The sequence below is a fragment of the Rousettus aegyptiacus genome, unplaced genomic scaffold, assembly GCF_014176215.1.
Source record: "Rousettus aegyptiacus isolate mRouAeg1 unplaced genomic scaffold, mRouAeg1.p scaffold_m13_p_2, whole genome shotgun sequence".
NCBI lineage: Eukaryota > Metazoa > Chordata > Mammalia > Chiroptera > Pteropodidae > Rousettus > Rousettus aegyptiacus.
This window is the reverse complement of record NW_023416295.1, coordinates 1,861,371-1,886,278: the sequence shown is the minus strand read 5'-3', so window position 1 is coordinate 1,886,278 and position 24,908 is coordinate 1,861,371. Positions and strand designations below refer to the sequence as shown.

The 24,908-nt window shown below is 59.9% G+C and overlaps 1 protein-coding gene across 15 annotated transcripts in view; it reads left to right on the top strand.

Moving 5' to 3' along the window:
• LRRFIP1 (LRR binding FLII interacting protein 1) overlaps positions 1-24,908 on the top strand; it is a 117,647-nt gene that overhangs the window by 80,174 nt on the left and 12,565 nt on the right. For 8 of the 15 annotated variants that reach the window (XM_036236454.1, XM_036236458.1, XM_036236456.1 and 5 more), the window contains 9 exons: positions 9,670-9,705; positions 10,069-10,194; positions 11,458-11,529; positions 13,218-13,388; positions 14,355-14,447; positions 15,264-15,356; positions 16,462-16,554; positions 17,802-17,943; positions 20,261-23,194. In XM_036236454.1, the coding sequence (XP_036092347.1) occupies positions 9,670-9,705; positions 10,069-10,194; positions 11,458-11,529; positions 13,218-13,388; positions 14,355-14,447; positions 15,264-15,356; positions 16,462-16,554; positions 17,802-17,943; positions 20,261-21,894 (2,460 nt within the window). In that variant the 3' untranslated portion in view covers positions 21,895-23,194. Of the gene's footprint in view, positions 1-9,669; positions 9,706-10,068; positions 10,195-11,457; positions 11,530-13,217; positions 13,389-14,354; positions 14,448-15,263; positions 15,357-16,461; positions 16,555-17,801; positions 17,944-20,260; positions 23,195-24,908 lie in introns of those variants that run through there. The other 7 variants (XM_036236465.1, XM_036236464.1, XM_016144278.2 and 4 more) reach the window with 4 other exon arrangements.

Below are 24,908 nucleotides of genomic sequence, written 5' to 3'. Positions count from 1 at the left end.
CTCGAGGAGGCCGCGGCCTCCGTCCGGGCGACCCCAGGCCAGCACGCGACAGACGTGATCCAGCAGGGCGTTGCTCTGTCTCTCAAGGTTAGCCTCGGCCACAGTGTGTGTTCACAACGAGTGACTTGGCTATGATTATACTTAACTGAGTCAGTGAAACGAAAAGCCTGGCTTCGTGAAGTACGGCTGTTTCGCTTGGACACCTTTCTGCTCTATCCGTTTTTTACCACCGTCGAGCTGTGTGCGGGCGAAGGACGCGGTGGGGAGCGGCCGCCACCCCCAGCGCCTCGAGGCCCCGCGACGGTCGTTTCCCCCAGACGGGACAGCGGGAGAAGCATATGACAGGCGGAGTCACTCTCCCAAGGTCTTGTGGCCGGTGACAGATGGAGCGTGGGCTGGGACGCGGATCGTGGTACCGTAGCGTTAGCCCCACACCAGACACACGACCCATGAATACAGGTAGCTCCGGAGGTGGCACGTGGCTTGTGGCACGTGGCTCGTGGCGGTGGAGACCACGGGCATTTTCTGCACAGCCGGGTCAGGCCGGAGGAATTGAGAGCTCCTGACCCAGGGGCCGGGCGGCTCGGGTCGGCAGTAGCTCCGTGGATAGACTCGGATCTCTGCCCCCTGATCCAGGATGGGGGTGACAGCGCAGTCGGATTTGCGTGCGGGAGGAAGTTTTTGCTCTCACGTCAGTAAACCCGGAGACGAGATTCTTCCGCCTTCAAGGCGTTTTCCTCTCTTCTGAACAGAAAGAGCTGCAAGGCGAGGCCAGGAGACGGGCATTTCTCACATACGTGTGTGCATGTGCGTGCGTGTGCATGTGCGTACATGTGTGGCCGTGTTAACTGTGCACGAAACGTCGGCGTAAGTGCGCGGTGAACGTTCAGCAGATGCAGGAACGGTGTAGGTGAGATGGCTCTGGGGACTTCGCTCTCCTTGACCAAAGCTATTAAGAATCTGAAACTGAATTATTCATTCAACAAGCATTTCCTGAGCTGCCAGGCCTTATCAGATCCCTGGGGACAGAGCAAGTGCGCGCTTACCCCCCGGGGAATTGCGAGCTGGTGGGCAAGGCGTATTTAGGATGAATTAGGATGAGGGAGCTGGCCGCCGGTCCTGCAGCTCGGTCATTTGCAGGAGGGACGATAATGCCTGTGGGCGTCCCATGGGGCGGTGAAGACCGGGGACAGGCCCCCAGTGCCTGGCCTGGTTCCCGGTGTCGGAAGGGCCCCCCGCAGGGCTGTGGCGGCTTCTCCGGGATGCTCCCCGGGCCATGCCCTGGCTCGTCACCCTAAGTAGTGTCAGGACCCTGCCTCCCCTCCCCCCTCAAATACAAGTCGGAGAGGCGGGGGCCGGGCTTCGGGTGCATCGCTGCGGGAGATGCTTGCACGGGGGGCAGCGGTCCTGCGCGCGCGAGCCCGGGCCGGGGCTGCCGCTTCTGTCGTGGCCGGAGTCTCGGTCTGCGCCCCCGTGCAGAGGGCAGGGCAGCGGCGGCTCGCGCCCTCGATGGCGGTCCCGCCCCCCGCGTGGGGGTGCTTTTCCGTGCGGCCCCGCGCCCGAGCCCGGCAGAGCCTCGGCGCCCCTCTCTTCCCGCTGACCGAGAACGCCGATCTCTTCTGCTGCTGGGATGCAACGCTTTCGACCTTGCTGGGCAGCAGGACACAGCCCCCCCCCCCCGGGGAGGCCCGCGCTCCGGCTAACCCGCCCCCTCCTGCCTTGCGGGGCGCACCTCACAACTAACGGGGCGCTTGGCGGGGGCCGCGTCCCCGGGCGCCTCCGCTGACCCTGTCCCTCTGTTTCTGCCTGTGTGTCCGGCACCGCGCCCTGCGGGCAGCCCTCGGAGCGCAGCAGCCCCAGCTCCCGCGCGTCCTCCAGAGCCAGCTCGGCGCGGGCCAGCCCGGTGGTGAGTGCCCGTCGGCCCTGGGCGCCCCCCACCCCCACGTCCCTGGTCTGCAGGAGGAGCCCCGCCCCCCGCCCCCCAGGCCTGAGCACAGGGCCCAGCAGCGAGGCCTCCCCGAGCTCCGCATCAGGCCCGAGTGACAACAGTCGGGAAGCGGCCCTGCCGCGGAGAACGCCCCCGTCCCCCGGTCCCCGCGTGGCGTCGCCGAATTTCCCAGGGACCGTGGCGGGGACGAGCAGGGTGCTGGGAGCTGGCGTCTGCTGTGAGCAGTGGGGGAGCCGTCGCAGTGCGTGTCCTTGGGTCGTTTTTTATGATTAAAAACTTGAAGGACGACGACCCACGTTCCGCTGGACGTTGTCTGTTCGCCAGTCCAGCCGGTGTTAGGAATAAAGCTGGGCCTGTCGGGCCTGTGACGTTCCTCGCTCTGCTCGGCCCCCTTGCCCCTGGGCTGTTCAGTAAAAATGGCCCAGGCTTCGCTTTGGAAAATGGGGGGCCCGACCATCTGGCCCCGTCGCTCGACCCTCGTTGCCGCGCGCGACCCCCGGGGGCTTCGGCATCGTCGGCCGTTTCTCCTCGTCTGCAGCTCTGTACGAGGCTCCTGCACGTCCTGGGAACCGCGAGGGCTTTGCAGGGCAGTTCGGCCCGGGGGACACTTGGGCGTGGGGTGGGGGGACCTGGCACAGTGACCGGGGAGGGCGCTTTCTGGTCCGAAGCCGGGGTGCAGCCTGCACATGGAGGATGGCAGTGCCGAGGCCCGTGGTCCCTGGACAAACCCCGGGCACGGGAAAGCAAAGCAAAGCCAGGCCACGTCGATCCCCTGGGTCACAGGGAAACTTGAGTGTGGCTCGCACATGACACCAGCATGAGGTGCGGGGTGCCCGAAACGTTAGACACCCTGCCCGGGACGGAGCCAACGTTAGACGCCCTGCCCGGTGACCGGAGACCAGGCGTGGGAGCTGAGCCGCGGCCGCCACAGGCCTGTCCGGTGCTTTTCCTTACGTCAGACTCGGGGTCTCGAAGCTGGGAGGTTTCTAGCAAACGCAGCTGTCGGCAGCTCCCGGGGAAGCAGACAAACGGACCCTGGCGAACTGAGGCCACCTCGCTGAGCCAGGCGGCCTCCGCCTCCCCCTCCCTGTGCCCCTGACCCCGAGGCCACGGCCAGAGCCGGGCACCCCTGGGCTTGCTCTGGTATTTCCCTCTGCGCCGATTCCCGGACCCGCTTCTCAGTGGCAGGGAACGTGGCCCCCATGTCAGCTGCAGACACCGCCCTGCACACCTGTCCCCTGCCCATCTGCCCTCACCGCCATTTCAGCCTCCCACCCCGTCCCGGAGACCGGCTGCCTGGGGACTGGGGGAAGCCGTGTCCTGCACGTGCCCGGGCGGCTGGTGGCAGACACCCCCGAGGCGCTCGTAGCGCACCAGGACCCCACAAGCAGGAAGAGCGGGGTGTCCAGCTGCTCCACATCATGTCGCCTCGGTGTTTAAAATGGTGCGTGTCGCGTCTGGCGGATGTCACGACGCTGCGGGAATGACCGGAGGGCGGCGCTGGCCGACGCGGGGAGCCCCTGCTCGCGGAGGTCCGCAGCGCTGCCGGCCCGGCCAGGCGCCCAGCCCGCGCCCTGCCGAGCGCTCACCCTGCGGTGGCCCGGTGGCCCTGTGCTCTCCCGGGTGGACCCTCAGCCACGGGGACATAAAAAACTCTCCACGGTAGACGTGACGGAGGGCACGCTTCCTTGTGCGTAACATTCTCTCGGGCTTAGTTTTTGGGAAAACAAAGGCACTCGCCGTTGGCAGAAGGCTGTGGCTTCACTTCGAAGGACCGTAACCCCAGGTGCACCGCCTGCCGCAGCTCAGGGGCAGCTGGGATCCGTGATTCTGTGACACGCTGGGTTTCTTCAAGCTTCACAACGAAGTCACAAAATAACAGGTCGCTCGGACCGAAGAGGGTGAAGGCAGATGCAGGTTTCCTTGTCGTAAACGTCTAAACGTGTGACGTTTCCTCACCTGACACAGGTTCCGTAAATGCTCGTAAACAGAGAGGGGAGTGTGAAATGTGCCCCAGGTTGGGGGCGGCCTCTGTCCCCGGGAGCCTGGCGAGCTCTGGGCCCCCCGTCCTTGCTTTTTCTCCGGGCGCCATCGAAGGACCAAAGCAGGGCGGCCAGGGCCCCCCAGTTCTGAAGCTCGCCCCCACATCCCGGAAGGCCTGGCTCAGGAGGCCAGCTGCGTGCCCCGCGAGCTGCCCCCGCTGACCCCGAAGGCGGCCACAGGCCCCCAGCGGCCAGCGCCAGGTGTCTGGGTGTCTGCGGCTCACTACGTGCAGATCAGCAGCCGGATCGCTCTCCTTGCCTGAGTCAGCTGCTCGTCTGCAAGATCGGTTGATTGTCGTGTGGCAGGGACGTTCAGGGAGCAAAGGTCAGCACCCCCCCACCCCCGGGCGGCGATGACGGCTGCGCTCCCGCCCCCTCGGGCGGGGACCTCAGGCTGGAGGCACCTCACACGGGCGGGGACCTCAGGCTGGAGGCACCTCCGTGTGCAGGACTCAGAACCGCACAGACGTCTGCGGAGGGTGCCCGGCCACTCCCCGGGGGACGCGGCCGCGGTCACGGTGGCGCTTGGTCACCTCGCGGGCAGAACGGAGCTTCCCCAGCACCTGTAGTCACGAAGACAGCCGAGCCGAACCTCCTCCCTGATTTCCAGAGCTCACGGACCTCTCAGGAGCTGCACGGTCTCTGTTTTCTGAGTCTTGACGGTCACGCCGTGGGAAGCGGGTGGGTGTCTGGCTTGCTGGGCCAGCAGAGATGTCCGCGGACGTACCTGGCCTTGTTGATTGGGAAGAAGCCGGCAGAGTTGTGTCCACACCCCCGTCCTCTGGCCTGGGAGGGAGAAGCGGTCGGCGTGGGCCGTGCCCAGGGTCAGGCCCGCTGGGGTGGGCGACTCGCCTGCCTGGCCGGCCGCTCAGAGGGCCGTGGAGCAGGATGGGAGTAGGGGGTTACGAGCAGCTCATGCCTGGATGGGGACACCTGCACCTGGCCAGGCGCGGGGACGTCCTCGGCCTCTCCTGGAAGGGCGGGCAGTGACGCTGTAGGAACGAAGGAATCGGGCCTCGGCAGCTCGGTTCTCCTTGGCGAGTCGGGCAGGGCCAGGAGCTGTCGCTGTGTCCCCTGTGGCCCGTGGGAGTGAGGACAGGGACAGGGGCTTCTCTGGCAAGGTGGTCAGGTCCAGCAGGCGGCAGGCGGGAGGGCTCCCGTGTGACAGGAAGGCGGGCAGGGACTCGCCGGCGAAGCGCAGAGTGGCGGAGCCAGGGGCTTGGCAGCTGTCCCACTTTGGGGGAGGCGCCTGGGCTTTGTCCCGCCCCCAGTGCGCCCGCGGGGGGCAGTGGGCGGGGTGCCCACCCGTCTCAGAAGGACAGAGGCCCTTCCGCCCCGTCCTCGTTTCCCTCCCGTGGACCAGCTGACTCTCCCCTGCACCCAGTCAGCCCTCCTTCCGGAGGAAGCGGGGGTTCATTCGGCCGGTGCTCACTGAGCACAGAGGATGCTCCCCGCTCGGGGCCACAGCGGCGAGCAGACCTGTCCCCGAGCACAGAGCTCGCTGTGCGGGCTGCGCGGAGCGGGACACGGGGGGCAGGTCAGGTGCCTGTGTGTAGTCAGGGAGGTGGAGGGACTGGAACCTCTGGCCCGTCGAAGCTAGAAAAACAAAACTCCGCAGTAACTCACGTTCTGTGTTGTGAGGAGAGGCAGGGGGCAGGAAGCAGGTGGAAAATCGTGTCTTGAATTATGAATACAACACATGATTGTTCCAGGATGAGCCATTCAGGATAACGTCAATATTCCCAGATTTATAACCCCCAATTTCCACCCTGGGGGTCGACTGTTTGTAGTTGAAGAACAAATCCCGGTAAAGCGGGTGTTTTCTGAGCGGTGTTCCTGTTGTCAGTTTGTGTCTGCAGCCCCGCCTCCCACCTGGTGGCAGGAGGTGCCTGGCGGGGGCCTGGGGACCCCGGAGGAGGAAATGTTCCTCTCCAGGCCCTCTGCCCGGTCTCTCTGTGCCCACAGCCCGCTTCCTGCCTCTAGGAGGGTGGGCAGACCACGCTGCGGATGGGAAACCTGCCACACGAACCTCGGCACACGCGCGGCAGGGGAGCCTGATGGGCGCTCTGAGCCCACCCGGCCCGGCCTTGCGCGGGCGCCATCTGGTGGTGGCTGGGGGCGCTGCGCTCTGAGCCCGCCAGGCCCGGCCCGGCCCTGCACAGGCGCCATCTGGTGGTAGCTTGAGGGGCTGCGCTCTAAACCCGCCAGGCCCAGCCCTGCACGGGCGCCATCTGGTGGGAGCTGGAGGCGTTACGCTCTGAGCCCACCCGGCCCGGCCCTGCACGGGTGCCATCTGGTGGTGGCTGGGGGCGCTGCGCTCTGAGCCAGCCCGGCCCTGCCCTGCACAGGCGCCATCTGGTGGGAGCAGGGGGCGCTGCACTCTGAGCCCGCCAGGCCCGGCCCGGCCCTGCACGGGCGCCATCTGGTGGTAGCTTGAGGGGCTGCGCTCTGAGCCTGCCCGACCCTTCACGGGCGCCATCTGGTGGGAGCTGGGGGCACTGCGCTCTGAGCCCGCCCGGCCCGGCCCTGCACAGGCGCCATCTGGTGGGAGCTGGGGGCGCTGCGCTCTGAGCCCACCCGGCCCGGCCTTGCACGGGCGCCATCTGGTGGTAGCTTGAGGGGCTGCACTCTGAGCCCACCCGGCCCGGCCTTGCACGGGCGCCATCTGGTGGTAGCTTGAGGGGCTGCGCTCTAAACCCGCCAGGCCCGGCCTTGCACGGGCGCCATCTGGTGGGAGCTGGGGGCGTTACGCTCTGAGCCCGCCCGGCCCGGCCCTGCACGGGCGCCATCTGGTGGTGGCTGGGGGCGCTGCGCTCTGAGCCCGCCAGGCCTGGCCCGGCCCTGCACAGGCGCCATCTGGCGGGAGCTGGGGGCGCTGCGCTCTGAGCCCTCCAGGCCTGGCCCTACACGGGCGCCATCTGGTGGGGGCTGGAGTGGCTGCGCTCTGAGCCCGCCCGGCCCAGCCCTGCACAGGCGCCATCTGGTGGGAGCTGTGGGGGCTGCAGCGGCTTCCCGCCACTGTGCCTGCCGCTCTCCCAGAGGCTTAAGCTGGTGCTAGTGTGAGCCCTGTAATTCAGAACACAGACACAGCGTTCACCTCATGTAGAACAGAGATGAGAAACAACGGCATAGTTCATTGAGAGCCTAATTCTTCTTGCGTGGTTTGCACTTAAAAACATATCCTAAATTTTTACATTCTGCATTCTATATAGTTCAGAGCGAGGGCTTATTTAAAAAATTTTTAAACTAGAGCAAGTTACGGCTTTAGGTATTTTTTGTCACTTATTTGATGTTTTATGGATTATACTCATGGCATCAAGTGAAACCACAGAACAGAGCTATGCCGAAGGCCCCCACAAAGCCCATGTGGTTTTGGTCTCGTGTATTTTTTTTCATCTTTCTCACAAGATATACTAAAAAAAAAGTGGGGTCCTTTCATGGGGACACATATGTTTGCAAGTGAACGTATGGTTCCTGGACCCTCATTTACCTCTGCGATCTTTCCCTGTTGCTGGTGAGCAGAGAGAGCAGCAGCTTCTTAGCGGTGGCCCTGTCTCCTACACTGGACCTTCTTGTCCCACTCATAGTTAAGTTACCCTTTTTGTTGTCACCCCTTAATATTGGCTCTGCGAACCAGCTTATGTTCGGGGGTGAAGGCCTTGGCCTGGGACATTTAATGAATTGGTTTCCAGCAGACCAGGTGCTAGACAGCTAGCTTTTCCTTAGTTATTTGAAATTTTGATTCCCAAGTGGAGAGTAGAACCACACATGAAATGCTAAAATCATGACACCCCGGATCGTCGGTCCAGGGCTCCTGAGGCCCTGTGGGAGCCGGGAGATAGAACCATCTGGACCGGAGGCCGCCCGGCATATCTAGATGGGCCCATGTGGCGTGCATATCGAGCTGTACGTGGTTCCGCATGCAGGTGACGTGGCTCTCAGCTGGAGGGCGGGCTGTCTGGGGGTGGGGGGGACTGGGCCCACTGAGGAGGGAAGAGGGGCACCTGTGGGCCGAGACCGTCGGGACAGCTTTTGTGACACACAGGCTTGCCCCAGTCCCTCGAGGCCAGCCGGCTGTGGCCACATGAAAGGAAGGGTGGTCTGGGCAGAGGGGACATCAGGATCTGAAGCCCCCCACCCAAGGGGCCACATTGGGAGCCAGGCCAGCCTGAGGGGTGTGGCCTTTGCGCTCACTTCCTCTCCTGCTCTGAGGACACTAAGGGGACCATTCGGTGAGAGCAGAAGCTTCTTGCTGACACCCACATGTGAGTTGAGGGGGGGAGACCCGGTGTTCAGGGAGCCAGCCCCCCCGCCCCGGGCTGGACTTGGATCTGTGGGCAGGTGACCCTGAGCTTGGCCGTCCTGACCTGGGAGCTGGTTTTGGAATTGCCTTTTTTGGAGAAATCGAGTGTGTTGTCTGATTCCATTGATCCCCCTTCCCCCCCCCCGCCCCTGGCTGTCACACGGCTGTGTCGTGACCACTTTAGGTGACCACCCCTCCGAGCTACGTCAGAGCAGAGACGGTGGTGGTTAGTGAACCCTCGTGGTGGGGCGGATGGCGAGGGCGTCAGCCCGGCCAGACCCAGGGGGCGCACGAGGCGGGAGCAGCCGCCTGCAGGAGACCTCGCCGGCACGGGGTCCCGAGCGAGGCCTGTGCTTCCCGTGCACGACGTCCCCGTGGGCGGGGGACCGGCTGTGGTGTGAGACCGCGGAGCCCCAGGTCGCCGACTGGGTCCGGTGACGCGGCTGTGCGCCGCGCTGGGCACGCGCACGCGCAGTGGGCTCCCTGGGCGCTGCGGAACCGAGTCCCGACGCGAGGAGCACGTGGCCGACAGCTCTTCCCAGAGCGCGGGCGGGCGCAGCTGAGCAGGGCTCCCGCGCCCTCGGGGACTCCCCCAGGGCGCATGGAAAGGAGCCTTCAACGTGCCAGAAAGGGAAGGAAAGAAAGTTGGCCTTCGCTACGTGCTCGGTCTCCCTGGGGTGGCTGCTCTGGGTCCCCTGAGACTCCTGCCTGCCCAAGGGGGACAGGGGCCTCAGACCCGGGTACAAATGGCAGAGATGAGAAAGGCGAGTTTTGGGGGTCTCACATTTCATCCGGCCCCACGCCCCACCCCACCAGCCCCCACATCTGGGCACTAATGCCAGGATGTTGAAAGTAGAATTTCCTCGTGGACGCGTCACTCGTGAGAAGTGGGAAGAGCTGCAGTCGGCTCACCGCTCCCCCTGCTTCAGAGACCAGCTCGGGGAGCATCGACATTTCAACGCCCCGTGGCGGCCTCTGCCGGCCCGGGTTGCAGTCTCGTGCTGACCATGGTCACTTCACGGTGGTGGCGTCCAGTCCTTCACGAGACCTGCACACACTACTGCAGGAATCCGTAAAGGAAAAGCTGTTCAAAGCCGGCTCCTTGAAAAACCCGTCGGTGTGGAGCTTCCCGTATTTTGTTGCGACGTCATGTTCTGTGGAAATTGTAACAGTTGCAAAGCCACGTGGTGGGGTCCAGCGTCCCTCAGCTGCCCGGGGCCCTCGCTGCGTCCACACCGCCTGGCAGAGGCATACGGCAGGGTGTCGTGGGCAAGGCGGGTTTTACAGGGGAAGCTAACGTTTTGTTGTCATTTATCCCTGTGTCTGGATCACCCATGTCATGCTTGTATTTAATGCTCGTCCATTTTCCTCTCCAGGTTGAAGAGAGACCAGAAAAAGATTTCACAGAGAAGGTAAGGCATTTCTATGAGCCTTTACATCATGCCATTGGTAAAACCTAGTACGTCCCAAAATTTCCGGGTAAAACTAACAAGAAAATACATTGCTTGATCTTTAATGAGGATCTTCACTGGTGAGTGAGCCGGACTAGTTTGTGGCCCACCAGCCAGTGTCACAATCTTGAGGGGGTCCCTTCCAGTGTGTGTGTCAAATCCCAGGACAGGAAGTGCGCACTCCCCACCGCTGGGGCCTGAGGTTAACCCAGGCAAACCCCTGGCACCCGCGGAATATGTTTCGATCGGACCAGGTTCCGCTGTGAGCATAGACTTACAGCGGTGTGGGCTTTGCCCTCGCGTTTGACCCTCACACCTTTCCAGGGCTCCCGCGGCCTGCCCGGCCTGTCCGCGGCCACGCTGGCCTCGCTGGGTGGCGCCTCCTCTCGGAGGGGAAGCGCGGAGACCTCCACCTCCATCGACACCGAGGCCTCCATCAGGGAGATCAAGGTACGGCTCCCTCCGTCCTCGCGGCCCCTCGTGAAAACGGTCTTGAAGGAAGAAGATTTAATTTGTTAAGGTCCAGACCTTCCTTGGCGGTCTGGTCTCCCCTGCTCCCGTAAACACGTGTTTTAGCAGCTCTGAGACCCAGCTCAGGTGTGGCGGGAATGGCTCCCCCTGCAGGGCAGACCTCTGCCCGGGCCCTGAGCGCCCCGGCTCCCCGGCACACCTGTGCGAGCCCTCGCCACACGGCACGGAGGGGCCAGGCCCCTCTGGGCTCCTCTGCCCGTCCCTTCTCTGTGACGCGCCTTCACCTGACCTCCTCGCTGCGTAGTTTCCTCTGCTGGGACGTGGCCGTGGTTCTGCTACCTCCTTGACACTCAGCGGGAGCCAGACGAGTGTGAGGGAGGAAGGCAGTACTGTCCTTAGGTCACTGGAAACACTGCATCCGAGAAGGAGGTGACGCAAAGGGAGGAGCTATGCACTAGAACCCGTGTCCCCCGGGGAGCGGAGGGAGACGCTCAAAGGACCAGACGTGGCCGTCTGTAGAAGCACTTCCTGGCCATTAAAACTGGTTCAGTCTGAGCAGCTGGGGGGCCCTTCGCCCGGGGGTCGGAGCAGCGACTTACGCATCAGCGGGGTGGGGCTGGGCTCCCCTGCAGGTCAACAGCTGTTGACCGCTGCGCCTCGATGTCCTACGTGCCGCCGCTGGGCCTCCCGCAGTGCCGTTCACGTCTTTCCTCCATGGAGGTCGCGTCTGCGGCCATCCCGATCCGTCTCTGCTCCGGGCTGTGAGCACCGTTCATTTGCTCACAGGCATTCAGGCAGCGTCCGGCTCCCGCGGATGCAGGGCACCAGGCGGGCGGCGGTGAACGGGGCAGGCAGAGTGGGGAGCAGGGCTCCGAGTGTGTGGGGCGCGGCCTTGCCAGCCTCGGTCTCCAGGCCCCGGCCGAACCGAGCACTGAGCAGGAGCTCAGCTTGAACGGACTGCAAACGGCGGGCCAAACAGCTTGGCCCGTTTTCAGAAGCTCTTCTGCCTGTTTTACAAAACTTGTAGAACTGTCACATGAGAAACACCTAAATGTGGAGCTTCGTGATATAGAAGTTTCCTGTATGTTCCTTTACCTCTTGAAAAAGTCGGAGGCTCACTGCACGGACCGCCCACGTCCGGGAGGCCGCCCTGGCGTGAGGAGACGCAGGCACGGCGGCCTCTCTCTGTGGCCTGTCGTGGTTTTCCTCGGACATCACCACCTCTCTCGCCGTTTCCCGCAGGAGCTCAATGACCTAAAGGGCCAGATTCAGGATGTAGAAGGCAAATACATGCAGGGGCTGAAGGCGATGAAGGTACCGGCGTCTGGAGTGTGGGCTCGCGACACTAACCCAGCTTAACCTAAAACAGCCACGGGAAGCCCCCGCGGCTGCACGCCCGCCCCAGAGCGGCCCCGGAAGGCAGGACGGCGGGTGACAGTGGTGCTGGCATGGTGTGTGCACGGCCGTGTCCCCAGCGCGGCGTCGGGACCGGGGCCTGCGCCGCGGCTGCCCAGTGGAGGGAGCCGCTGGCGGCCTCGCTGCCGCACGTCTGTCCTCCCCCTGTCCCGTCCCCCCCGACCCCCGTCCCCAGTGTCTCGGGCCCCGCGGGAGCGCGCGGGTCCCTGGAGGACTGGTTTCTGGTCTCCGTGGTGGGTTCGCACACGGCGCTTCACTTTGTCTGCTTCTCACGGTGTCTGCGTCTGCCAGTAACACGGTCCTCGTAACTGTCCTCGCGGCCACGCCTTCAAGACGTCGCGTTCTCTGCGCATGTAACGTTTCCTGTTGGAACAGCGTCTGAACGCGCATCGTCTGCGGTCTGTCTGGGTAGATGCGCCCCGCCCTTAGCACGTGGGATTGCGGCGCTGTGCCGCCCAGGAGGCTTGGGTGAGGCGAGTCGCCAGGGGGCTGCGTCCCTCCCCTTCGTTCAGCAGCCCGTGGCAGACCGTAGGCCTAGCCCGAGACGGGAGGCCCGTTACTGCCTCTCCCGCTCCCCAGAGCGTACCCGAAAAAGAGCCCGAGTTCAATATCACAGGGTCCCTAAGCAGAGATGACAAAGCACACAACTAATCAATCACTTCCATATGTATCACCGCTTTTTAAAAAGGGGAAATGAAGACCAAGGCTCTCAACCCTGGAGCCCGTGAGCCGCCGGCCCCACCTGAACTCGTCGCCCTGGTTCACGGGTGCAGGTGGGACCAGCTCCGGCCTCCAGGAAGCCGCCCAGCGGCACCCGAGACCCCCACCGAGCGGTGCCCACCCTCTTTGCCTCTGAGTGGTTCCCACCTGGGGACCCCGCTCTGTCTTCTGGAACAGCCTTCCTCTGGTTTGTGTTCCCGGATGTAAACGCCGCGGTACCCTCTGCCACCTGACCTGCAAGGCGGCCGCGTGGTATTTTCCAGGCCTCTTGCCCTGGGGCTGTCGTCCCCAAGAAGCGACCTTTGTCTCTCCAGGATCCACCCACTGAGGCCTGTGAACCTTGTTTACTTTTCCTATAGATTGAATATCCGAAATTCCACTTAATCCTTTCCGGGTTCGTAAGCCCAGACAGGGCCTTCGGCAGCTCGCGGCAGGGGCTTGGCTCTTCCAGCCGTCACACACTGTCTCTGTCCCAGGTTCTGGTCACACGTCATGAGCGATTACTTCAGAAACCTGCCGGACAGCCCAGCTCACCGCAGCTGGCCACCGAGCCGTGAGGCAGGGCTCTGCTGCCTCTGAGCCCAGACCCCTCTCCGTGTGGGCGGCGCCCTCGTCCCGGTGACCGCGGAGATTATCTTCATCCCTAGACACAGTTAATAACTAATTTTCCGAACTGCCGGGAATGCACTCAGATGGGAAAGGGTTTTCTATGCATTGAAATTGCCGTGTGTTTCCTGTTTTGACTCATTCGCACCAAGAAAGCGAGTCTAGATCTAGGGCTGAGAGTTTTGTTTCCACGAATACCGAGCTAACGTTTGTTTCTGTTTTCTCACTACGCTTTCAAAACCATGGCCTGGTTTCCGCAGGACTCGCTGGCGGAAGTCGAGGAGAAATATAAGAGGGCCATGGTGTCCAACGCTCAGCTGGACAACGAGAAGACCAACTTCATGTACCAGGTGGACACCCTGAAGGAGGTGCTGCTGGAGCTGGAGGAGCAGCTGGCGGAGTCGCGGCGCCAGTACGAGGAGAGGAGCAAGGTGGGCGGCCGTCTGCGTGGCCCACGGTGGCACGAAGCGCGTGTTGACGGTGGCTGCGTCTGCAACGTATGAAAGAATAGCGGAATATGTGAAAATATATTCGGTGTGTGTGTGTTTTCAGGTTCCATAAAGTTCTGAGCTTTTTTTTTCCCTAATATTTTTTTTCAGTGCGTGTGTGTGTGGGGGTGTGTGTGTGTGTGTGTTTAAACATAATTCTCTACTTGTCCAAGAAGCCCAGATGTCTGGGGAGAAGAATGCCATGCTCTTTGCTGAGGAACTTGAAATACTGATATGTACATTTCGGTGTGTAAAATGGAGGGGATTTTACTAGAATGTGTGTGTTTTTCGTGTAAGGTGAAGTCACAACCATGGAAAAAGCGCCTAGGGAAGGGAGCCCTGCTTCCCCGAAGCCGTTGGCAGTTAGGGGGACCGAGCTGAGCAGGGCACTGGAAGGGCTGTGTCCCTGGGTCTCTGGGATGAGTTGCAAAGAGGGGGGCCCCACTGGTGTTGCCAGGCGCTTTTGCTCCTCATCTTTTCTGCTCCGTGTCTGGAGCCCAGAGCTGGCCGCCCACCAGTAACGAGGCGAGTTTGCCAAAGCAGGAATATCTGGCCCCCGTTTGATCCCAAGGAGTATCCCTTGTCATAGTTCAAAATTGGGGACAGTTTTATTATAAGTCCTCGGCAGAGCTGCCCCCTCGGGCCCTCAGCACAGCCAGCCCCATGGGCCATTCCCAAGCATGAGGGAAGGCCATCGGTTCCATCGGCTCCTCGGTTAACGCGACGATGAGCCACGCGGCCTCTTCCGGAAGGTCCCGGGACGTGGGCCCATGTGTTACAAAGGCCCGGAAGACCGATGGCGCAGTAACGGTGCCTTGTTCCGAGGCAAGCATAGATCGAGGGGCCGTGAGCGAGCATGCCGGGCAGGCGCGCCCCGGCCCCGGCCTGAGTGCTCTGGTCCCCCCGCAGGAGCTGGAGAGGGAGAAGCATGCGCACAGCCTGCTGCGCTTCCAGCTGGCCGAGGCCACGGCCGCCCTGAAGCAGAGGGAGGAGATGCTCGAGGTAGGTGGCGCGCCCCGGGGCCCTTCTGCGCTCGCGAGCGGCCTTCCGTTGGTTCCCCACAAACGTCTCCGGCTTTCCGGAGAATCGAGGGCTCCAGCCGACTCCCCACGCGACTCCCCATGCCTCGGGGATGGAGTCAGTTCCTCTCACTGGTCAAGAGGCTCATTCTCTGGTTGTGTGTTCGGGGGTGTGGCGGACAGAATCATGTCCACGTCCTAAGCCTGAAAATGCTCCTTTACCCAGCAGAAGGGACTCTGTAGACACAGCGAAGGCCCTTTCAGGCTCTTTCGATGGGAGGTCACCCTAGGTGGTCACCTGTGCCCAGTGATCAGAACTTTCGTGCCTCTGAGTGAGAACTTCAGCCAAGCGGCTTTGCTTCCTGAGCCGCTTGAGGCTGGGGGAAGGGCCTGGAGAAGCACAGGGCGAGCTGGGGATGGGGTCACGGCCAGGCGCGAGCTGGGGATGGGGTCACTCACGGTCAGGCGAGCTGGGGATGGGGTCACGGCCAGGCGCGAGCTGGGGATGGGGTCACAGCCAGGGGCGAGCTGGGGATGGGGTCACTCACGGCCAGGCGCGAGCTGGGGATAGGGTCACGGCCAGGTGCGAGCTGGGGATGGGGTCACGGTCAGGCGTGAGCTGGGGATGGGGTCACGGCTAGGGGCGAGCGGGGGACGGGGTCCCGGTCAGAGAGAGTGCGGGCGCCCATGCGTGTGTTGCTGGCTCGCGGGTCGTCGGGGCTCTCGGCAGGTCTAGCGCTGGGGTTTTCTTCCTGTTCTAACTCTATCTGCTTTCTTCCTGTCTGTCCCTGTCCTTCAGGAAATCCGACAGCTACAGCAGAAACAGGCGAGTTATGTCAGGGAGATTTCTGACCTTCAGGAAACAATAGAATGGAAAGACAAAAAGATAGGGGTAGGACTCTCAAGTCTCTCAAACTCTGCTCCGGGGCAGCCTGCCAGCAGGCGCGTGGCTTTCAGAGGTTGGGGTTTGCAGAGACGCTGGTTTCAGCATGCATGCAGCAAGCGACGCGGAGTGACTAACATGGCACGTTGGCCGGCTCACCCACGTGGAGCTCACTGTGACCCGGGTCCCTCAGCGCCCGGGCTCTCCACCTGCCCCGTGGGCGGGCCAGCGGCATGCTGACGTGTGAGCTGGCTCTCGGCGGGGCTGACGCACGGAGGCCCAGACCTCTTGGAATTCCCTGCCTGGTGTGGCCTGGGCTTCCTCTCAAAGGGATTTGAGGGCGCCGCATGGTGGCAGGTGCCGTGTCCCACCCCGGAATCTCCCTGGGGAGGCCCCGGACCCTCTCCCTCCACAGGAAAAGGAGAGGCAGCCCCCCTGCATGCAGGAGTGACGAGTGGGAAGAAACCCACTTAAAGTAACTGCTGCGCTTCACGATGACAGTGGCTTCCAAAACAGGGTGACCTGTGCCACGTAGCTCCGCTGGCGGGCCCCAGGGTGGCCGTCAGCGTGCTGACCCCGCGACGCTGCCCTTGACATGCTCGCGCATGCTTGCTTAGGGTTTGGTGTGCGTGTGCATGCGTGTGCGTGTGCATGCGTGTGCATGTGCACGCATGTGCATGGCTTTGCTCTGTGGCCGTTTTATGTTTATCTGTGACAACAAACGCTGAGAATCAACGTAGAAAGATAGTTAAGTTGCTAAAGCAGTCATCTCTGGAGGTTCCTTATTAACGCCTCGTTTAAATTGGCTCACTGCTTCTGTTAAGTCTCTAACGAGGTCGTGAAACCCCAGACGGCACCAGAAGGCACCAGAAGACCCTGCACGCGGCCTCCCCCCCGGGGCCACGGCTGTAAGCGCCCGCCAGGGAGCACTCCCTGGCGGCGCAGGCTTCATGGAGAGCTCACTCCTTGCATTTGGCTGTATCTTTGAGCACGGTCTATCTGCCGCCGCGATGGTCCTCGCGTTACGTAGTAGAAGCCTCCCGCTTCCTCTGCTTCTGGAGTCAGCTGCTCACCTGTGCACACCTTCTCTCTTTTTGCCCTGCTGCACACTCAGGCGTTAGAGAGGCAGAAAGAGTTCTTTGATTCCGTCAGGAGTGAACGAGATGACCTTAGAGAAGAAGTAGTCATGCTGAAAGAGGAATTAAAGGTAGGAAACCAAAGGACAGTTAAAAAAACGAAACGTCTCGGCGACAACAGGGAATCCTGGGACTCCCGAGAATGAGTGTGTGCGTGTGTACCGGCATTGATTAATTTATGGCCTTGATTTTAACTGTGTCAGTAAATTCAGGCCTTCGGTTACCTGAGGCTGAGGAAACATGTGAAGTAAATACGGCTGCACGGGGCCGGCGCACGGCCTCACGGCCTCGGCTGTACCTGAGCGTGGAGCAACTCTGATTTCTAAGAACATTTTGATATCCTGTCTAACTTTCTTCTCGTGCTCGTTAACAAATTCTCCAGGACGTGACTCAGAGTTAGAGAATGGATTTGTTTCTCGTATTAAAGACCCAAACTTGAGGGTTTCTGTAGCGGGACGAGGGTGTGGGCGGGGCTCCTGCTGTTTAGACTCTGAGATCTACTCGATTGCAGGAATGTCCCGTCTGAGCCAGGTCAAGGGGTCCTCGGCTGCTGGCTGGACCCTGAGTTAAAAAAATAAAATAAAGACAGGCAGCAGTGGGGGTCAGCGTGCTGGGTGGGCCCTGAGCCCTGGAGGAGGCAGGGATGGGAGGGGCCATGGCGGGTCCCTATGTACTCACTGGGGACATGGACGTTGGCTGCTTGTCTCCAGGAGTCAAGGCCAGAGCAGTGAGCCGGAGGGAACAGGCTTAGCGCTGAGGCTTGTGACGCCAATGCCGCCCCCGCCCAGGGCTGTGAGGTCAGCGGCGCAGAGGGGACCCTGCCGTTCGTTGCTGCAGCCGCCTTTAGAGGCTGTCGCCGCGGACCGAGCGTGAGCCGCGTTGCTTTAGGACGCCCCAAAACTTCCAGCCCCGTCTCGAGCTGCTTCGACGCAAGCTTCGTCCATCCCTTTCGGGATACGTACACGTTTCTTTGTCTCCGTCTCTTCTTAAAGAAGGCAACGAGGGTTTGAAAAGTCGGCGTCACGTTTCGGTGACTCGTGCGATGCTCCACGTCGGGCAGCCTCAGGCCATCACCTCCAGGTGGAAAGGGCGCCCGTTCAAGGTGCCCGGTCCCCAGCGCATTAAGACGTGGGAGGGGGCGTCCCGGTGTCCACGTGTGAACAGCAGAGTCACGAGGGCGCCGCCCAGCCCGCCCTAACCCTGTCGAATTTCTCTCTGCTTCAGGAAAAGTAGTTTCTTTCTAAAGTATTATTGATAAAATGGAGTTTAACCTCACACCACTCAGCAAGCGTTACGATGAGCCCGTTTTTGTTCCCAGAAACACGGAATAATCCTAAGTTCAGAGGTAACGACCAATGGAGAGGCTTCGGACACTCTAAACAACGTCGGATGCCCGGGTGCCACCAAAGTGACGAAGGAAGAGTTGAATGCCATCGAGGCGACCACGGGCGGGACGCTGGGTAAGTGCTCGTCCCCACCGGCCCCCCTCACCTGCCAGCCGGCACTGACTCACCTTCCATGCGTTGTGAGATGTGACGCAGTCATCACCACCCGATTAACCGCCACGCAGCATGCCGTCTGTCCTGTCGCCCACGGGCACCTCCCTGCCGTGCGTCTCTGTGCGGCGCTCAGCTCAGCCGGCTGGGAGAGAGGTTTCTCTTGCTCCTCGAAGCCGCCGAGTGGGACCGTGAATGCGAGGGGAAAGCCCCAGGGTTAGGCGGCAGTTTCGACAGTACTGTCTGGTTTTACTCAGATAGGTGCCTTCCGCTACAGAATGTCCGAAATGCAGACGTTCACGTAAAATGTATGTGATAAAACGTATGCACCGATAAATAGCCGGGGCCGCAGAGTGAGTTACCTGGCCACGATAGCAAGCCAGCGGCACCCGCCCGCCCCACCCTTAAGCGTTTGGAGGGGAGGCGGAGCCTGTTTGGAGGGTAGGCGGAGCCTGTGGGCGGAAGCGTGGGGCTTGCGGCAGTACATCTTGACTGCCATTCTCAAGATACCACTTGAGGTGGACAGACAGCCCTGGGAGGCCAGCGAGAGGGACAGGCAGCCCGGGGTGGGGAGCGTGTTCAGGGAAGGGCGTCCCGTACCAGCCGGAGTCTGAGCCACGTCTGCCCCTTTATCAGAGGCGACGTTCCTTCGTGTGTCACATTTTCGCTTCTGAAAGATCATAAAGTGGGGAATCCAGTCGATTGTAGGAATGTCTTATATAATTTACAAACATCTGGAAAGAGTCACTAATTAATAGTTGACGTAATACTCGGTTTTGGCATAAACCTGTAAAATCTGGTGTGCGTCCTGAAGCCACAGCCACATACACGGCTCCACATTGGTCGCTGGTCACCAGCAAGTCCCCAGCTTCCTCAGTGAGGCCAGAGTCCCATCCGGCCAGGACTTTTAATTTCCATTTGGAAGTTTTCATCTCATTTCTTTGCATTTCCGGAAGTGCAGAAGCCCGGGGGGCCCAGCCTCTCGGGGCCTGCCTTGGTCTCAGTATCTTCGTGACTGTCAAGGAAGACAGACGGCTCTTAACTGCGTAAAAGTTGCCAAAAGAATGTGCACTAATCCATCCCCATCCCCCTTTCACGCAAGCTGCCAAGGACCTGGCCGCGCTGGTCCTGTTCAGACACACGCGCCTAGTGCATCTCCGACAACCGCTGTGAAACAAACACTTAACGAACCGGAAGTATCAGTTTTACAAGCGGTCTCCAAATGTTTTTTGATCACACATCACTATCAGTGAAGGATTGTGGGAACTTCCCAATATATATGCTTATTATAAATTTATAAACATGTTTCATTAATATAAAATGTGTGTTATAAAATGTATGCACTGATGAAAATTTTTAAAGCATACAACACAATTAACTCCAAATGGGAGCCCTCCCACTCTCCCCGATCTCCTGGGGGTAAGTGTGCCCACTGCGGAGACCACCGGGTTATAAAGTTACCAAGCTTCGACTTCCAGCGACAGTGTCTTACATGCTGGGGGTTTGTTAGTCTGAAGAATCCAAAATATGACTTCCTTCCAAAGCAGTGACGTGTCCTTTAATTCAAAATTCTTTCATTGGTGAACCGTTAATCATTTAATTAAGTGGTTGTCCTGATTTTAAGCATTTGCCTCCTGCTGGGCCTCCCCAGCCCCCCAGGGGACAGAGCGAAGGTATTTAGGGCACAGGCCGCTTTCAGGAGATGCTGAGAGGGCGGAGGGTAGGCTTCTTTTTCTGTTGCATGAGTTCTTGCAAAAGTATCTCCTTTGAGATTGACCTTGAGGCTGAGTTTCTTCCGATGACCTCAACGTTCCTTTTAAAGATCATGTGCAAGCCGCTTTGAGGGCCGTGTGACACAGTGCGGCTTGACAGCTGGAGCAGGAGCTGTCGTCCAGACGTGCATTGAGAAGTGGGAACTGGCAGCACGAGGCTTAGGTTTTCCTTAAACTCGTCCCTTTGGATTGTTTCACTGCCTGGTCCTGAGCTCTTTCTGTTTGTTAAAACTTAACTTCACCTTTGAAAATCAGCTCACGCAAATGGCCCCAGTGGCCACTGCCTTTGAGGTGGTGGCGGTGGCCTTGGCCTATGGAACGTTTGCCAATGTGGTGGCTGCTTCACGGCACAGAGCTGGCGAGGGCGTCTCTTCTGGGTGGTTCTCTGAGGCCTCCGTCTCTCCTGAGGGATGGGGCCGGTGGGGATGAGCGCTTATGCTGGCGCTATAATGTGTATTAAATGGCCCGCACGTGATGGAGTCCCCTCAACTTTCTCAATGGTCTTTTAGGAAGAGCCAATGAAGTGGAGGTGAAAAATGAAATTGTGGAGAATGTGGGGAAAAGAGAAATCTTGCCGAATACTGAGCAAGAACAGCACAAAGAGGACCCGATAAAGGATCGTGTGGACCCAGAGGTGTTACCTCCCGATGAAAATGCCGAGGACCAGAGCACCCCTGAAGACAGCGCCCCCTCCCCAGGGACCTTGGCAGAGGCTACAGATGAGGAACAGGCCCAAAGCCAGACCTTAGAGAGCACGTCCCCCCTTGAATGTACAGAGCAGGTCGGGTCAGATGAGGTCGCGGGTACCCCAGACGGCCGGTCCGGGGCCCCCCTCGCGCAGTCCGGGTGTTTGGGTGAACTAGACAGTGGAAGCCCAGGTCCGAGGCTGGGGGAGGTCAGTTGTGATGCCCTGGACAGCAAAAACCAAAGCGAAACACCTGACGACCGACAGGAACAAGAAACACAAGAGCTTAAAGCCGGCGTGGGAGAAGGCAGCACACCACCGCGTCCAGAGTCTGCTCCTTCGCCAACATCTGAGGCTGAAAGGGTGACGAGCACGGACTCTGGGGACCCAGGCGGGAGCCCCACACCGGGCGCGGCGGGGGCAGGGCTCGCTGGGTCAGGGGAGCAAGTGGGCACGGTGGCCTCGAGTCCTCCAGGGTACAGCGAGGACACAGCGAGTCGCGAGGAAGAGTGTGTGGTAGACGTCCGCACCGAGCAGGACTCGAGCCCGGGGGGCGGTCTCGAGAAAGGCCCCGCCAGCCAGGGGCCGGGGGAGGCCGGGAGGGGCCCCCTAGGGATGAAAGAACCCAGCGAGGAAAGTAACGACCCGCTGGGGGAGGCGCTGGATTCGTCGCAGAAGAAGACAAAAAACAAGAAAAAGAAAAACAAGAAGAAAAAGTCTCCGGCGCCTGTAGAGACCCCTCAGGAGGTTAGAGAAGAGTTAACGTTCCCGGAGCCAGCCCTCAGCGAGGGGAAGGAGGGCGGGCAGGTCACGCCTGCGGGCGAGAAATCGGGCGGAGAAACACAGAACGAGGCCACCGAAAAGCCGGGCCACGAAATGGTAGCGGGAAGCCGTGAGCACGTGGATTGTCCGGAAAATCCCGAAATCGAGCTGGACGGACAGCTTAACGGAGAAGCCGGCGAGGGACGCGCTGAGGCGGGCGGAGCCGCGGGCGCCGGAGAGCCGCCCCCTTCCCCAGGGGCCGCGGGCGGAGAATCAGACGAGGGCGTTGTGAAAGGTGGTGACGCTGACGATGCAGCCGCTCCCGGCACCCCCCCGGGTGACGCTGGCGCCGCTCCCGGCAACCCCGCGGGTGACGCTGGTGACGCTGGCGCCGCTCCCGGCAGCCCCGCGGGTGACGCTGGTGACGCTGGCGCCGCTCCCGGCAGCCCCGCGGGTGACGCTGACGCCACTCCCGGCAGCCCCGCGGGTGACGCTGGTGACGCTGGCGCCGCTCCCGGCAGCCCCGCGGGGGCAGAGTGTCCGACGCAGACAGCCGGGGAGGGGCTGGACAGCACCGGTCTGGGAGACCGCGCCGCGGCACCAGCGGGGGAGTTGGGCGACCGCGACGCCGAGGGCAAAGACGAGGCAAGAGGCAGAAACGAGGACAAGAGCAAAGAAGACTGCACCTTGTCCTAAGTTGGGGCTCCGCCCGCCGGGCGGATTTAGGGGGACCGGGGACTGCACAGTAGGTCCAGCTGTGAGAGACCCCTGCAGGTTATCACCACACGAGGTTCATGGAATGTTCTAGATCGCATAGACGCACCACACGACAATCAACTACCACATCATCTACTACTTTAAGTTATAGACTGTTACTTGTAGATTTATATTTCATCCAGGTTATCACCAGATTAGAAAGGAAGACACATTTGTTATCTGCTAAGTTCTGAGAGCATTCCGGTGTGTATGTAAACATATTTACACCGTTTATATGTCTGCTTAAAATCAGCATCAACATATTTAACATGTGCCTTGGGCTGATATGAATGTGGGTACTCTTGACCAAGCGTATCAGCATCTAATTGAAATGACCAAATAGCATTCTGAGATGTCCACGCTATGAGTATCATAGATATTTAAATTAACTTTTTCAAATATATGTACTTTTTAAAAATTTGATTTCAATGTGTACGTTGTAACCTGTATGGTGTCTTATTTTAAAAGGTGATAAATGGCCAAACAGCACATAGGTCACTGAGTGATAAGACTTGCATCACAGGACAATAATTCCTGTCACATCAGGGCTGGCAGGATTTTTACAGCACTAGGAGACCCTGTCTTTACCTCACAGAAGTATCTTAGCTCAACCAGTACGTTTAGATCTTACCACCGATGGTACCTGAGTTTATTTGTAGGAGATTTTGACTTCATGCCGATTATGTACCAAAGTCATTTTATACAAAGATTTTTAAAAAAATTTTTTTTTCTGGAAGAGATGTATGTTGAAATTGCATTTCCTGTGCAATATTTGGGTGGAGGGAATCATTTCTAATTGTTTTTTAAACTTAAAATTGCTTGTCAAGTCATTATTCAAAAGAGCGATACAAAAGAATACTGTTCTTGTGCAAACTGCTAATTGGATTATTACAGGATCTTTTAAACAGTCGAATCACTTTTGGTATTTTGGTATAGATATTTTCATTTGTTGTTTCTCGGTATATTCTTGTTTAAAAAGCTCTTGTTCTGGTATTCCTGAGATACATATTTCCTACATAAAGAAGCATTTAAAAATATAATGGTGGAGTTAAAAATTAATTGTGAAGTATTACAATCACCAGGGAAGGCACGAGTCATGCCGGCCCCCCCTTCGTGAGATCTCATGATGTCTTAGCACTGTCACCAGATACTGCTCAGTGCGAAAGACCAAAACCTCAGCAAAACCCGAGGCGGACCTGTGATCGTGTAACTGAAATAAAAACATTGTCCGAGTGTTCAAGCCTGCGCCTCTGCTCTCTGGGCCACTGGCAGCCCGGCCGTGGCTGCCGTCACGCCTCGTGCCACCTTGGAGGTGGCCTCTGCTCCCGAGGTACCGGCTCCAGCCCCTTGCTGGTCGTGCCACACTCTGTCCCTGGCGTCTGGACCGGGCCGTAGTCGGCCCGTCCTGGGGAGGACCGCGAAGGTCTGCCGCCCCCGCCGCGTCACTGCGGCCCGCGGCTCTGACGAACCCCGCTCCAGAAAGGTCCCCGTCCCAGCGCTCTGCGTACCTGTGCCAGGGCCCAGAGCGTTCGGAGGAGGGCGACGAGGACGGCAGGTGAGCTGTGGCCGCTTGCGCGTTGGGAGTCGGGAGTGGCGGGCGGGGGGGCAGACAGGCCCCGCCCGCTCGCGCCCGTGAGCAGCAAAGCGCGAGGCTTGCGGCAGAGCCCGGGCTAGGGGGCTTTTCAGGGTCTTTCGGAGCGGCCTTCGTGCGGGGTGCACACCTTGCTCTGAGTTCGAGAAGCCTCTGGGGCCAAACTCACTAACTGAACCGGTTGACATTCGTTCCGTCCCATGTTATTCAACAGCACGCTTAACGATAGTGTGGCATTTGTCACATTCCTCGAGCCAGCCGGCCAGCAGGCTCCTTGCTCTCCCATTTGGTTCATTCATAAACATTTTTTGAGGGTTTCCTGTGTGGAAGGCACCATGCCGGTGACCAAGCAGCGAGCACCCAGCTTCCAGGGGGAAGGGACGGTGAGCATCAGGAAGTGAGCTCACAAGAGGAAAAGGATTCTGAACGGCCGAACCGTTTCTTAATAATCTAAAGGTCCGCGTGGTGAGCATCAGATACTCTGCTCCCGGGGGGAGGTGACGTGTAGCACGGTCACCGATGTTCACAGCGAGGGCCCTTGAGTCATCGGGAACCGGTTAGCTTAGGCACATGACGTTTGGGAAGGCGTGGAGGCGTATGAGGCAATCTGGGGAGATTTCAGTGTCAGAAGGTTCAGACTCAGAAAAGAATGCAAGGTCACCTGTCAGGCACATCCCCAGAGGAGCCTGGACCGCCACGGTTTCACTTTGACACAGAGCAGGGGAAAGCGTGGCCTCCAATTGAAAACCCAGATATGGCTCAGCCCAAACCGGAACTGTATGGAGAATGCAAGTCTTCCTTCGTATATATGTGTAATTACGTAAAACTATGTATCATTAGGGGTGTAGGTAGAGAACAGAGAAAGGTAACTGAGATTTTGAATTACAGGTGCTTATTTTGTAATACAGGAAGGTTAGGAAGCAGTAAACATTTTTAAAGAGTTTTTAAGAACGAGAGCTATTGCACTGACTGCTTGCTATAACGTCCAGTGAGCGGACAACCCAGTGACCCCGAACTGCTCCTTCTGGGGGTACAGACGGTTTGAGATCTCCTGTCCTAGGAGATCGCCCTATACAGCATGCCACCGTGGTCATCAAAACACGGGACCGCCACAGTCAGATTCGTTCCAAACATACAGGCTCCAGTCGCGTGTGCGTGCGTGCGTGCGTGTGTGCGTGTGTGCGTGTGTGCGTGCGTGTGTGCGTGTGTGCGCGCGCACATGTCTCGTGCTCCGCATACATGATGCTCACCGTGGTGATCACATGGAGGGAGGACTCTACAGGGGAAAACCCCTCTTTCCCTTTCGCCCGACACACCGCCGCTCTCGCATCAGGACCAGTGTGGTGTTCCCGCTGTGAACGGC